Below are 14,911 nucleotides of genomic sequence, written 5' to 3' on the forward strand. Positions count from 1 at the left end.
GTTGCGTCAGATGTTAGTGCAGTCTATTGTTAGGGGATATGCATCAATGCATTCATTTTTGTTGACACAGCGTGCGCCCAATCGGCGACCTCAATGCTGAAAAATGATGCGGTGGTTACAAAAACTGCAGGTAGTGAATGGCCACTTAAGGCTGACTCCAAAACCAAGCCCACCCCCTTGAGACCCTTTGTTAAAATGTTTACAGCTGGGTAAAAGAAATGGTCTCTGCAGCTAATGTTCCAATTCATGACAGCTGTACTGTAACTCATTACACTTAATCTTGACCTCTCAGCCATGTAACTAATTACCTTGTTAGCATTATTTGGCAGACAGCTGGAGCTGGAGGACTGTGGAGGAGACAGCCGTGGGCAGAGACAGGGGCTCCTGAAGGAATAAACACCCGGAGTCTAGGAGAGCACAGAGTTTTGTTTTGTTTTTTTAACTTTTGGGATTAAAAAGTGGATTTATCTTCACTCATCCCAATGTGTCTGCAGCAGCAAAATCCACTGTCATACTGTGATTCTATCTCTGAATGGACAGGAAATGTACTTTACTTCATGAACGTACAGAGATGAGATGAGGAAAAACTGTTGAAAAGTACCAAGAGAAGACATATATCATTTTGGCCAATATCTTCAAAATCCATCAAATCTACATCAGGGCTGCCCAAACTTTTTCCATTAGAGGGCAAAAACTGAAACTGTTGTATTGTTAAGATGTGAAATGGTACCAGGGTCCAAAACTTGCTTCTAAATCTAATCAGAGATCCTGCATATTTAAAGACCACAAAAAATTAAACAGCATAAAGATTATTCTAATTTTTCAAAATTATGTAAAATTATTTTTTGCTTGAAACATCTGTTGGGCCAAACTGAACCTTTTGGTGGGCCAATTTTGTGATCTAGATCGATAAACAGCATTACAGGTAAGAGGAAAATATTTATTTTTGATTTTGGGGTGAACTATACCTTGAAAGTTACAATGCCTTCGAAAGAAATCTGTTCAACCTGGAACCTGGTGGAAAGACATGTATCGACTTGTTTGCGTGGAAACTTTTGCAGTGTTAATATTTAGTTGGTGATCATCTGACTGAATCTCTGTGAACGTTGCAAGATTGTGATGAAATGGAAAATATGCATATATAACAAGACACATTTTAATTCACTGTGGTTTTGACAGAACAACTATATCAGTTTTCATTTTTTGTTGCCATGACTGATGTGTTCAACTTTGTGAATAATGCACAATCTTCCCAAAGTGTAGTGGTGATTATACCACAACAAATCTTCTGATGATTTCATCTTGCAGTTGGAACAAATATATGACAAAACATCCCTCTTCTTGAGAACCTAAGAAGAGTCAGGAGTCTTTCAGATGGATGCATCTTCACTTCAATCAGTATTTCTCAGAGCAAATGTGAATCAATCTTAATCCCTCCTTGTCTTTTCTAGTGACCTAATATTCAACTGAAGGGCAGCATTCACCACACTTGCAGTGGAGCAGAAGGAGATGTTTCCTCAGCATTCAGGGAGAAGCTGTATAGTAGTAGAGTGATTACGAAATGCTTTGAGTGTGATGTACAGTAGAACTCCTACGCTATGCCACAGTCATTTATTCCGGCTGAGAAATGTCAGTAACAGCTTGTCACATGTAAGAAACTATTACTTGATATCACAATTTAAAAAGAAAATAAGGAACATTCTGTAACTTTTTACCTTAAAAAACAGCTTCAAAACCATTTTGATGGTAGTCTGCTACACTTGTAGTAGAGTGAAACTATCACTGATTTTGATGAATCTGGATCATGTTTGATCATAAAAGATTTAACAGATTTTCCTGAAAGTGTCCTGTCTTGTGTTGTTACACTTGCTTGATGTTTTGCTGTGTTGGCAAAGTTGAGGCTTGACTGGTAGCATGATACAGCCAAATGTTAATGTCTCTGGTTCAGGTTACGTTTGCTTGGCATGCTGTTACTGTTCTGAGTTGTAGGCCTATGCAACGCTTGTACAAACTTTGACTGCATGTTTACTTCAATACATCTGTTTTAGAGACGTAACATAGTTATGACATGTCAAGTTTTGTTTATAGTTAGCACATAATGTTACATTACATCTGACAAATTCTTACAGAAACCTAGGAGTTGTATTTATGACAGTTTTGTTGGTACAAAATACAAAATACAACATAATGTTGTTTTAAAGAAAGGGAAGGAACCATGACATAATAATGTCACATGACATATCTGGGATCCCCTCAAAATACCCTCGGCTCTGGATGTGGGCCATGAGAAGTTAGCTGATTAGCCTTTATCTGCACATGTGACTAAACAATAGGTCGTAATACATCACTGGATAAAAACGATGATTGCGTTGGTGAGATAAATAAAATTGATCATCATATGAACTGAAAACAATGCGAATGCTGAATCATGATGGTCATATCATCCCCAGCTCTTTTAATCTGGTAACATTGCTCATGGGCCTGATACAGGTTCATGAGACAGGACTGGCAGGGCCCTCTTATGTCTTGACCTTGGACACCATCAACTTCAAATTTTCCCTCTAGTGAAGTAAAATCTTTATTAGACAGTAGACTCTATTTACCCACACATTCACACTGTTGTTTTTATTTATCAATTCACATCAGCTGTCATTTATTGATAGAGCAAAAACAGGGTGAATTATTTCCCTACATTTAGACTGAAAACCCTCACTTTTGTTTATTTGTTTATATCATCACATTTAAGCATTAAAATGTCTTTTAAAAAGAAATCCTGTCATTTCTAATGTATATGTTGAAATTGAGTGTGTGTGACGCAATCAAAGCTAATTTCACGTTTGAATGTGAGGGTATATCACAAGCCGTACATCGAACAGTTTCTGTTATTAAATGACTGAACGTCTTTGGAATATTACAATCATTCTTGCTCTTTCATCTGTCACACCAAACGCACTTGCAATGATCATTTGCATGCAGTGGAAAATAGCTAATTCTAGTCACTGTGTTTTCAGATAGATCACAGTGGAAGTGCTGATGTTAAGATATTTGGTGCCATCCTGACGTCACATCTGTGTTTTGCCTGGAAACACTTTGTGGGGTTAAGCCCCATTCTCACAGAGCTGACTTGCAGAAGCTGCAGTCAGCACTACAGTCTTCAGTCAGCCGGAAAACAGTGGTTTATTTTTGCTGCTGTCATTCTTTCAGTATGGTTCGGTATGAAGTGCAAATTTTTATCAGAAGCTGTCAGTAAGTCTTTCTGTACATGTGGAAAATTCATCATGAAGCTCATCTCAGTGCAGTTCACACAATATCCAATAAAAACCAAGGATCTAACGGCCAAAGCATGTGTTTTTCTCAAGTTAAAGTTCCCCGTTAATACTTGGTTGTTGTGGACTGAATTTAAAGCATAAACATGTTATTTGAACTCATGCTAGAAAAAAGGAGGCAAAGACACACACCCGTCTACGTAAGTGCAGCTGAGGTGGAGCAGGTGAACAGTTTTAGGTTTAGCAGAATCATCATCACAGAGAGCCTATCATGGTCATCACACATCACCACCCTGGTAAAAATACAAAAGGCTCTACTTCCCATTGAAATTTAAGGAGGCTTAATTTCAGAGACAAGTTCTGGTGAACTTTTACAGAGGAGAAACAAAAACATCACATACGGCCCAGGACAGGAAGGCTCTACAGCGGCTGATTAAAACCACCCAGAACAACACCCACCCAGCCAAAGTCTGTTCACCCTGCTGCCATCTGACAAAAGATACATAAGTATCTGCTGCTGTACCACCAGTCTACAGAGCAGCTTCATTCCTGAGAGGCTTCTGAACTCATCCTCAACGCTCAAACACACACAAATATTTTTTCTTTTGTAGTATTGAGGGACTATAAGTTTCATTTGTTGTACAACTCTGTGTCATAGAATGACTTTGAATGAACCTTGAAGCATGAAGCCACACATAACCGGAAATTGTGATGAGGGAAAATGCATTTAGTGCTAAGAAGCAGGTAGAAAAATGTTAAGGAGCTCTACCCAAGGAACGTTTGTGCTAACCGCGGATATGTTGAAAATTTACATTTAATATGTTGAAACTTTACATGTCAATTTGTATATGGCTACAACCATGTATACATATATATGACATGTGCTGTAGAAATATTGATGTTATACCAATGACACATACAAATTTTATGTCTTGTTTTGCAGAAACATACAATGTCAACATTTTATTGGGGCAACTTGCATTAGGTGCTGGTACTTTACATGTCTTAGTGTAGTGAGCTGTTTCCAGCCAGCATTTCTTAAATGTGGTTTCTTGCTTTCCTCTATATAGTGATACAACTTTAGTGTATGTGTTGCTGCATAGTGACATACAATAATTGGTCACAATAAAAGCACTACAGTGTGCTTGGGGTATCCATCACTGAAGTAAGTAAACAACAAAACGAGGCAGCTGTTGTAGCTGTCTGATTGTATTGTTGAAATATAAAACATTCCTCCTACTAATGATCCATTCAGCCTCTTTTCCTCATTGAGTTATACCAGGTACGGGCTCCCGTTTTCAGTAAACATATTGAGGGAGATCAGCAATATTTGATTCATACTATTGTCTGTGCTGAGCGTCAAGCTTGACATCCGTTCACTTCCTGCAGAGGCATGAGAAAAGTTTTTTTGAATAGTGAGGTTATTGCACCCAATCTGCAGTTTCATCATCCACAAAATTTCTTACCAGCATTTCTAAGTAAAGTGCCTCATGTATGAGGCATGTCTGTACTGTTCAAGTTGTAATTTGACTAAACATGAAGGAAAATGACTCATGACTTGCTGTAACCAGATAACCAGATAATTAAATCCATTGTGCAACTACTCAAAATGCAGATTTTTTTTTTTGATGAATCCTCAAAAGGATTGCAATTAGAAAGGTAAAGTGAATGCTTTACAGTGAAGCAAAGCTGTTTTAATCTGTTTCTATACTGATGTTTTGTCACATTGTTTAATGCTGTGAAACTTTCACAGTTTGGTTAGGTTTAAGCAATAAAACTATCTGGTTAGGTTAAGGAAAGCATATTGGTTTGGGTTAAAATAAGTACATTAGTTACGAAAGTCAAGGTATGTTACATACAGTAAGTGATGTGCAGGGTATAAGGGAATCAATTTTCAGAAGCAAAGCCTCTGTTCTACAGAAGCCACATTATTAATATAGTTCAGAGTTGATGTGCTCACCTTCTGCATGTGTTATTAGGATAAGTACACATTTGCAGCTCATTTAGATCAAGCAAAAGATGCTTTGCTGCTGTACTTGAATATGACAACCTTTTGTTGCACCTAACATCACTTTTAAACCTCAATCTAGCACAGCACTGCTGTGAGATTATATATATATACCTATATACATGTATATATAAAGACTATATAATATTACATATTGTATTTTCAAGAATATAGCTTAGGTTAGGTAATTTAATGGGGTTGTATTTCTTTTAAAACTGTTTTCTGTTGACGGAGCTCATAATATGTTTAACAGCAGTGCTGTGAGATCAGATAGTCAGCCAAAGACATGGACAGCAAAAGCAAAAGTCAGCAAAACAGAGAGTTCTGTGTTTGACCATCCACCCACCTCCACCGTCTTCCTACATGAACTTTATAGCTCTTTATACATCACCTGACTTGCACTGAGCGCCTAATATTGCCACAGATGGGTTAACACTGGAGTTGGTTGTAAGCCTGTTGTGAAGGAGTGTGACTTGGTGACCTTGGAATGAGAACAGCTTGGCATCACTAAAGAGAGCAAGATAGTGAGAATAACATGTTTATATTTTTATTTTTCAATCTGAAATGTTCAAAATATCAAATTTTCTAAAAACAATTATAATGAAGCATACATACAATATGATAGCTGCATCTTCAGTTCAATATTGTGATAATTCAAATACCTAAATAAGGCAGCATATAATTATCATTGTTAGTAACATTTCAACTTTATATAAAGGACAAGTAGCTCTGGAAAAACACAGTTCAACTGTCACAGCTTTTCCACTTTAACACCAAGTACTGATGTTCATCTACGTTTATCAGCAATTTGACGGTCTGTGTTCAGGGCAACTGAGCTGTGATTGGCTCTAGCTGAATGTGACCCAAACAGAATGAGTAGGTATAGAAAACAGATGGATTGATATTTATGTTCATTTCCCTTTTCCACAGAAGATTTACTCAATACCTCCATTTCAAAACACACTTAAAAAATTACTTATCACACTGACAAAATGTATTTCTCACAAATATTACAAACATTTACATATTTTTTACATTTCAATTTCAAAAAATATTTGAAAAAAGTTTAATTGTCAAAGCAATTGTATCAGAAATAATACAGATATAGCAAATCTGGTCACTAAACATTTTTTATCAATTTTTAAGGTAACTTTTTACAAATCGCTTTTTGCTATTGTAATGCACTATTATAACAGATTCTGTTTGCTGTTTGAGTAACTTTACTTACCCTTACTTAACATGATTGTGTCTGATCCTGACTGACAGTAGGATCTCTTTTTAGTGTACCCTATTCAACCTATATCTATTTATCCATATTTGTGATGCATATTGTTTTCATGTAATTTATCACTTTTTGATATAAAAACTAAGTAAAATAAGAGTGAAATTAAAATATGTACGGAGTAATTATCACCTATCACCATGGTCACTTTACAAATGAAAAAAAAAATACCTTTAATATATATTTTCAAGAGCCACGTGTCTCACTTTTGTAACCTCGTTTCACTATCTTCAGATGCTGCTGTCAACAAAACTAAGGCCAGCTGAGAGAACGAACTGCGAATGTCCTTGTCTGATGACTTTTGGGAGAAAGCCTTGCGAGCAGTCAATTCTTCCTCCAGCAGACCACTGCATGTCATTGCTTTTACCTCTCTAATCGCCCAGCCGAGAAATCTAAGTCTATGGAAATCGCCCATACCACCGTCATTTGAGGTTCGGCTGTGTGACACTTTGTCTTTTTAAAAACTTGAAAAGACAAAGCTCACTCTCTCTTGGCTCTTCAGATAAATTCGACTCTCATTGGAAACCACTAATTAACTATGTAAACCAGCTTTCTTCTAGGGAAATGTTCCTGTAGCAGCTTTTTTAGTGCTTGCCTGCATGGGTTCTCACTTCGCTATATCTCGCTGTCTGCCCGCCACACAATCAGATGCATTACAGGTGCAATGGGGCTCTAGCCCTCATAACTCGCTGGTGAACAAATCTTAGTAATCTGCCGCAGCATTCTGGCTGTCAGCAACTACGAACCTTTTCCTACAGAACACTCGGTCCTCTTATCTTATTTATTCTGCTCATTTATTTACTTATTTCATTTTATTTTATTTTGGGTTTTTTTCATTTATTTTTTACAATCATTGTATGCATTATTTAATTTAATTATATTATTAAATATATATGTATATATAGAGAGAGATATACATATATATCTTTATATATATATATATATATATTTTAAATGTATTTATTTAAAAAAAAAAAAATTCACACGTTTTGCATTCAAAGTTAAGTTTTTCCATAAGCACTAACTTCCCTGGCAACACCTGAGGGTTTGGCTTGTGCCTTGAACAATGCAATGGAAACATTGTTCACTTCTCCACTAAATAGGATGATCCTTAGGTACGACTTAGCAACAAGAGATAAACCGCTCTGCTCATAGAACCCTTTGGCTCAGCTATTAGTCAGAACTGTAAACCTAATCTGTATCTGTATGTTTAGGAACAAGACTAGCTGGCTGCCAGCCATGTCACTGTCCCCAAATCAAGATCAAGATTTTCACAGGAAATGATCGTCCATGTGTGCTGCGGGCCACGGTCTGAAGTACAGAGATGACTCATGTGGTGTGAGATGATTGCTTGTGTTCAGAGGGACAGTGTAAGCTACTTCCTGCAGCTTGTGTGTTGCAGGCGCCATCCTGTGGTGTTCAGAGAATGAGCATTCATGTGTCTGTTCCCCTGTCCTCCTGTGTACTCTGTGTTCCTGCTGTGTTCCCCTGTGGCTTTCTGATTTATCCTCAGTTTTTGTATTACTCTTTAGTTTTTCTTGGATTCTACTTTGTGTGCCCTTTTGTTCCCACTCCCAGCCTATTGTTTTCTGAATGACCACACTTTGAATAACATATTCAGACTATATATAGACTGTAGCACAATTAGAACAGTGCGCTATAACTCTTCTCCATCTAACAGACATTTTCACTACATTCATAGCACATTTCTAACATCAGTAGCTGTCATATTTCTTTATAATTGCTGTAAGCTGTTAAACTTTGTAGGGTTTCCTGAGCTCTCCAGGTCTGGTGTTAACATACAGGCTTGTATCCTCCTCATCTGTCTTCAGCTTCCTCTGAGGAATACAAGAGAGAAAGAGAAAAGCATTTTATGTTGGAGTTTATCAAGAGACGACCCAAATGGAAAGACACAGAGGAAGGCAGGTAGAAAAACAAACGGCAAGCTTAAATAGCATATTCGAAATCCAAAATATCCAAAAAGCCAGGCAAAATAGAATTCAATAAAAACTAAAGAGTAATAGAAAAACTGAGGACAAACCAGAAAGCCACAGGGGAACAAAGCACACACAGAGTACACAGGAGGACAGGGGAACAGACACAAGAACACTGACGGAAAAGCACAGACTTACAGGGGCTATTTAACAAATAAAACACAGGTGTACACACACAAAAAGGGCAGGAAAAAGATTAAGACAGGAAGTGGGAGGTAAGACATGACTCATGGGGACAGGCTTTCAACATAAAACAGGAAATTCCATAAAACTCCATAAAACTCGGAGAATGCTTGAAGTCAATCTATGTTTTTATTCTTACCCATAAAACAATGGTAACACAGGTGATTGACAGGCTGTAGACAAATAAAACACCACATCCCGCCCACAACACCACATCTGGGATGAATGGAGACCTGACTGGACAGCTCTGATTGGCTACTGGGATGTTGTCACTGATTGTTGGCTGTTCTATGAATTAAACAGGACAGAATTCAATGCATTTTAATAAATCACATACTGTATAGATCAATATAACAGAATGTAATATAATTGAGTATATGTGAGATGTTGGTCTTGCATTTTACCTGCCACTATGACTTCAGTTGAGAGACAGTGCTCTCTCAATGGTGGAGGATAAATCACCCGACTCTTGCAGATGTACACGCCACTATTGCGGGCTGTGACTTCAAACTGACCGGAGAACAAGGTCTCTGCAGAGTCTGACTGCTAAGTAAAGGAGGAGAGAGAGGGAGGGGGGGGGTCATTGATATAGAGGGACATTCATTGCAGTCACCCTGTGCACAATTTGTGATTCGATGAATCTGCTAATCCCTGTAACCACACCAAACTGTGAGGTCAAAGTGTTTAGACCACATCATGAGAACATGTCTACCACTATCTATCACTGCTGCAAACCTCAGACACTGGAGGCAGGCTCAGTATGACAATCTGGCAATTCTGGCAAATGGCGGATGGGCCAGCCCACTGAAAAGTGTGGGGAATAAATATTTGACCTGCTGGCTGTGGCCTAAGCTGTTTGGAAAAGGGTTGACACTTTCAAAAAATATTGGCAGTTGATTGGACAAACCATCACTGTCTTTCACCGGACAACTTCAACCAATCAGAACAATAGTAGGAGAGCACCCACCGGTGTAGCCAGTTGCCAGTGCCGAAGTCAGTCCAGAGAAGACCGCAAACATCCTTTCCATTGAGCCATTCAGTGTTGTTCTTTGCTCTTCTTTAACTGAAATAAACTCTCCAGTTTGGATGTAACTAATGCTACAGCAGCTAAGCTAATCTCTTGTGGAGCTGCCATTGTCATTTTCAAACAGTCACTTCTCTAGCTGGTCCTCACATCTAAACCACACCTGTAGTTGCCAGTAGTTCCTTAAAGGATGCTGATTATTTCCACCACTGTGTGTTCAGCCACAGGCACATAGCTTTAAACTTGGCAAATTGTTAGGGTTAGGGGTTTACCTCACATGATCACGTGATTTCGCGAATTCAGCTGCCTTGCAAGGTCAGCTACAGCCCGTTTGATGTTGGCACAGACCATCTTATTGGGTTTACACTATCCCAAAATTGTCAATAGACTACCTACAGTATGTTGTAAGGCAGTTGCAGGAAGTGGTACTGACCATCGTCACCAGGGGCGGTTTCTCATGTGGGCAATACGGGCAGCCGCCCAGGGCGGCATTCGTGGAGGGGCGGCATGAGCGCCCGCAAAAAAATAAATAAATGCCGAGTGGAGAGTCGTCACACAGTAACCAGCTCTGTAGCAGCCGCCTCTGGGCTTATCTCGTCATCTCAAATTTGTTTGCATTCATTTCATCCAGTTCTTGTATTGCTCATTTAGACGTCAAGTCAACTATGTCATGTTGCCGTGTGAGGAGTGGGCGGCTGGGCACCCCCTGTTTTGTAAAGGTGCGTCTGCTGCTGCTGAGAAAGTCTCACATACAGAGGTTGAGGATGAAGGGGGAGGGGGAGGGGGGCGGATAGGACCTCATCTCTCCTACTGGTACGGGGGAGCGGTGAAGCAGGGGATTCAGAATCAGAATCAGATTCAAATTCAGAATTCCTTTATTAGTTCCGCAAATGGAGAAATGTGTGCGTCACAGCAGCCAAAGGACAGTTCAATATAACAATAAGCAATAATAATAGTAAAAAATAAACAATATAATAAACAGGTAAGAAATAGAAATAGAATTGTATATAGCCTACATAAAATGTACAAATATAAACAGTGTAATTATAGACAGTGTGTATTTTTATTAATAAATGATAAATATGAGTATGAAAATTGCCCAGTTAGTGCAAACCAAAATGACAAATGAGTTATGGGGCGCAAGGTGAGGTTCGCCCAGGGTGTCTTGCAAGCTAGGACCGCCACTGATCATCACCTCTGTCCACTGTTAAAGCGGATCTGTCTATCCATGTAATGTCAGAGGTCAAGCAGGAAATAGTCAAATAAAAACAAGACAGAAAGAGCAGGGTATGCATCAAAAATACAAATGAAATTGAAAAATGAAAGGATCAAGAAAGGGAAAAAGTGGAATGAAAAGGTCAGAGACATAGAATGAAAATCTCTGGGCTGACGCTGTAGAATGTTTTAAATTAACACAGTTATTATTCATAAGTAACATTTGCTCTGTCAGCACCATGTGCCTGCAAGCTGCAGTGTTAACTTTAAAGGGTAACTCCACTGTTTTACACATTAAAGTGTGTTTTAAGGTCTTGGGGAGTTCAATTACATACCTGAGAAAAGGTAGTATAAAGCCTTCAGTGACTCCAGAGGAAGCTGCATGTAATCTGATAAATTAGCTCCAGTGACTAGGGTGCATTGTGGGAAGGGTTGTCACGTTATCAGATTTTTCTCTCCACAGTCATTAGGGCCAAACAAATTCACGATAATAATATAATCTTTAAATATTGATATATCTATATCGATATCTATAGAAGATTTGAAAACAAATACTACTATAATCCAAATTCATCTTTAACTTTGTTTACAACATTCTCAAAATCGATACAGCAGAGATTTTATTTATCTTATCTTTTTCATTTCACACATTCTCCTCCCTTTTTTAAACCCTGGAGCCTATGTTGCCAACAATGCAACTCAGCCACTGAGTAACAGAGTGTGTAGTCAGAGATACACCTTTCAATTCATGAGGACCAGTGGAGTCAAGTGCATACAAGAGTTACTGTAGGCTGTGTGAATCAGTGTAAATTTCATCTATACCAACAGTGACACAAACCACACATATGCCTTAAGGGGGTTTTACAGTCTGTCCAGCTAACCCCAACTTGCATGAAATGGTAGTGCATTGCAGTCCTGGAGCAGAGGTGAGATATTGTGGCTTCCTCCTGTGTGTCAGGGCTCAGCACGTGCCTTTTAACTTGTCACTCAAGCTCAGTTAAATTTGCTTAGGTAAAAATAATTGATCAGACAATCTTTCCAAAATGTACAGCAATAAACTGTGATGTGTTAGTTGTGGCAGTGGCTGAGGAAGCCTGATGATCTGTTTCACGTGCTGAAACCCACGAAGCAATGAACTTGACATGACACATACAGCAGAGGACATTATACATGAAACGGAAATGATACAATTAAAGATCTGTGAAAGGTTTTTGATGTGGTGTTATTTCCTCCTTGGAATAAAAAAATCCAAAATACAGAAGCATATCAACACACACATACACACACACACACACACACACACACACACTGACTGACCTTGTTCAGATGTATTTCATCGATGCAGCTGTCATTAAAGAGCAGCAGGTACTTCATTTCTGAGCTGCTGGCTTTGATAGATGGACAGGAGATGGATGTCTTACTGAGATTTGACACCATGATAATCTTCCCAACTGACAGACAGACAAAAAGCACATAGATGTGTTATTAAAATCCTGAAGAAATCAAAAAGCTCAGCACTGTCCACTGTATCTACCGACTGCAACTATTTCTTACATTTCATGTTCTTCAGGTGCACTATAGTCGCTGATTTTGAGTCAAAAGTAAAGCAACGATCAGACTCTCACCTCTTGTAGTACAAAGTGGTTTTATGAGATAGGGCGGGCCAGGGCTAGCTGGTTAGCATGCTAACTTCAATAGACATCTCTACAACAGAGTACAGAGACGTCTTTGACATAACATCAGCACTGTTGTTTCTTCACATTCTGTTGATAATGTTTGTTCACTTTTTGAACCAAAATTCTGGCCATATTTTACAAATTGCCCTTTTAAAGATGAATTATAGTTTAATCATATTTTCAAGTTTTGCCCTTTGGATTTTGGAGTACTTGCTAACGTCTGGAAACACTGCAGACACAGTCCAACGAGGCAAGAACTGCAGCCCTTCAGAAAATCAGATAAAATCAACCAACAGTTGTAATTGTCACATTATATAAACCACTTTATCTGGAGCTAAAGTTGAAGCTGAAATGCAGAGGCAGACTCAAGATGTTTGAGGGGCGGGAGCCAAAAAAAAAACGGCACAAGTTGTAGGCGGTGGGGCACCAGCGCGAAGAAAGTCAAGATTAGAGTCCACTTCACCATGTTTTGTCCACTGGAGGCGCATCCAATAGGGCACTTTATCATGTTTTATCTACCGTGGGGGCATCCAACCCCTTTGCTGAAATGTCAAAGTGTCATTTATCATCGTTGCATGTTGAGTCTACTTAACTGGCCCTGCCAATCTAAGTCATACTAATTGGAGAAGAGGAGGTGTTATTTCATTAGACTGCCGCCTAAGTTCTCATTGGGGACCCAGTTTACCTGCCCCAAAAAATATAAAGTAGCGCAGTAGAGTGACTGTAGCTCATGGTTGTGTGATGTTTGTATTGGAGCAGAACTGAAACTAGACTGTTCCTGTAGTGATGTTTGTCAGTCAGAATGGCTGTCTGTGCTTAATAAGCAGGGAAGAGAGGCTGGAGTCACAGTCTGATCTGCAGGTCTCCTTGATTGTCCCAGTTTGCTTGCTATCACCACATAGAGAGAGCTATTCCCTAAAATATGTTATCATTGCAAAGGAAAGCCATCCTAAAGGAACTGCCTCCGAGTTCTAGTCAAGATGTTACTTAGGTGTGTGTGGTAAATTTGCTTTAACTGCCTGAGCAGTATTTATTGATAGTATTGTCCCACAATGCAATCCACAAAAGAATTAAAGGGGCTAGAAAAAAAATCTGGGGAAAAAAAAAGAGTTGGCAGTAGTAGAAGTTATAGCTAGCCGCAGCTTTCCATTGTATAGTTTCACAACTATCAAAAAGAGTATGGAGAGTTTGTTCTGTGTTGCTTTTTTGCAATGAGGAGGAATTTAAATATTATCTTTAAATAATCCCCTAAACTATTACAAACATTATCACTTTAAATTGTATTATTTTCTGTTTCTGAGGTTTATGAACTGCAGGTGTCAGAGCTCTGCGTTTGAAAGGATCCACTCACAATTACTGAAGCAAACGGAGAAATGATTAAATAACCAGGATTTATTTCACCAGCTCCTCTTTCCTGGTATGTCGATCCGATTGCAGATTGCTGACGGGGACACATGAAAGCCTTTGTAGTCATTCTGAAAGTTTTGAAGTTAAAAATCTCCATCTCAACAGTTTCCCTTTCAACAGTCTTAATTCTGAAGCAATTTCACCAATGATGTGCTGTCTTACCTGAACATCCTGTGACCTGTCCATCACTCAAACACACCATAATCATCACCAGGACCCCCACGCGCATCTTGTCCTCCTGATCGATTGCTATTGATTATCAGTGTTTGACAGTAGTCTACCCTGAGGGAAGTTTCCTTCTTTTCTCACTAAGGTGCAATGAGGTTGAAACTGTCCCCTCTGCATAAAGGTAGCTGGGCCCACAAATAACATCTCTGTTCAACATTACAGAGCTGTGAGAGAAAAGTGTCACTTCTGTCATTCTGACAGGGACACTTCCTGTGTGAAGCTGTGGCAGGAACAATGTACCCACACACACACACACACACACACACACACACACACACACACACACCCACACACACACACACACACACACACACACACACACACACACGCTTACAGGTAAGCCTGCAAACACAAACACAAACACAAACACACACACACACACACACACACACACAAACATACACACACACACAGAGATACACATGTACACATGTCTGTATACATGTACAAACATACATGCATGCATGCCAACATATTAATGTGCATAGGAATGAGCATGCAAAACATACAAATACAGTCTCACTTTGAACACACGCACATACACACACAGAGAGAGAGAGAGAGAGAGAGAGAGAGAGAGAGAGAGTGGGTGAGGGGGATTACAAACCACAATATCATCTAACACCAC

General features: G+C 39.1%; 1 protein-coding gene across 2 annotated transcripts; it reads right to left on the reverse strand.

Annotated features, from left to right (window-relative positions):
- Positions 1-7,549: 7,549 nt before the first annotated feature.
- LOC311262386 (T-cell-specific surface glycoprotein CD28-like) lies at positions 7,550-14,403 on the reverse strand. 2 transcript variants are annotated; one of them, XM_084361725.1, is made up of 5 exons: positions 14,218-14,403; positions 12,290-12,423; positions 9,138-9,276; positions 8,873-9,021; positions 7,550-8,394 (listed from the first exon to the last, which is right to left on the reverse strand). In XM_084361725.1, the coding sequence occupies exons 1-5, from the start codon at positions 14,282-14,284 to the stop codon at positions 8,311-8,313; spliced, it is 573 nt and encodes a 190-aa protein (XP_084217851.1). In that variant the 5' UTR covers positions 14,285-14,403; the 3' UTR covers positions 7,550-8,310. The 2 variants fall into 2 exon arrangements, with proteins under 2 accessions (XP_084217851.1, XP_084217850.1); XM_084361724.1 differs by having other exon boundaries at positions 9,138-9,279.
- Positions 14,404-14,911: the final 508 nt, after the last annotated feature.

Source organism: Pagrus pagrus, assembly GCF_965226575.1.
Source record: "Pagrus pagrus genome assembly, chromosome: 9".
Classification (NCBI taxonomy): Eukaryota; Metazoa; Chordata; class Actinopteri; order Spariformes; family Sparidae; genus Pagrus; species Pagrus pagrus.

Bases quoted from the DNA above. Each gene is read 5' to 3' on its own strand.
- LOC311262386 (XM_084361724.1), bottom strand. From the start codon at position 14,284: ATGCGCGTGGGGGTCCTGGTGATGATTATGGTGTGTTTGAGTGATGGA. The intron at 12,424-14,217 runs GTAAGACAGCAC...TCTGTCTGTCAG, and splicing joins ACAGGTCACAGGATGTTCAG to TTGGGAAGATTATCATGGTG. The intron at 8,395-8,872 runs GTAAGAATAAAA...TGTATTCCTCAG, and splicing joins GTGTTACCATTGTTTTATGG to AGGAAGCTGAAGACAGATGA.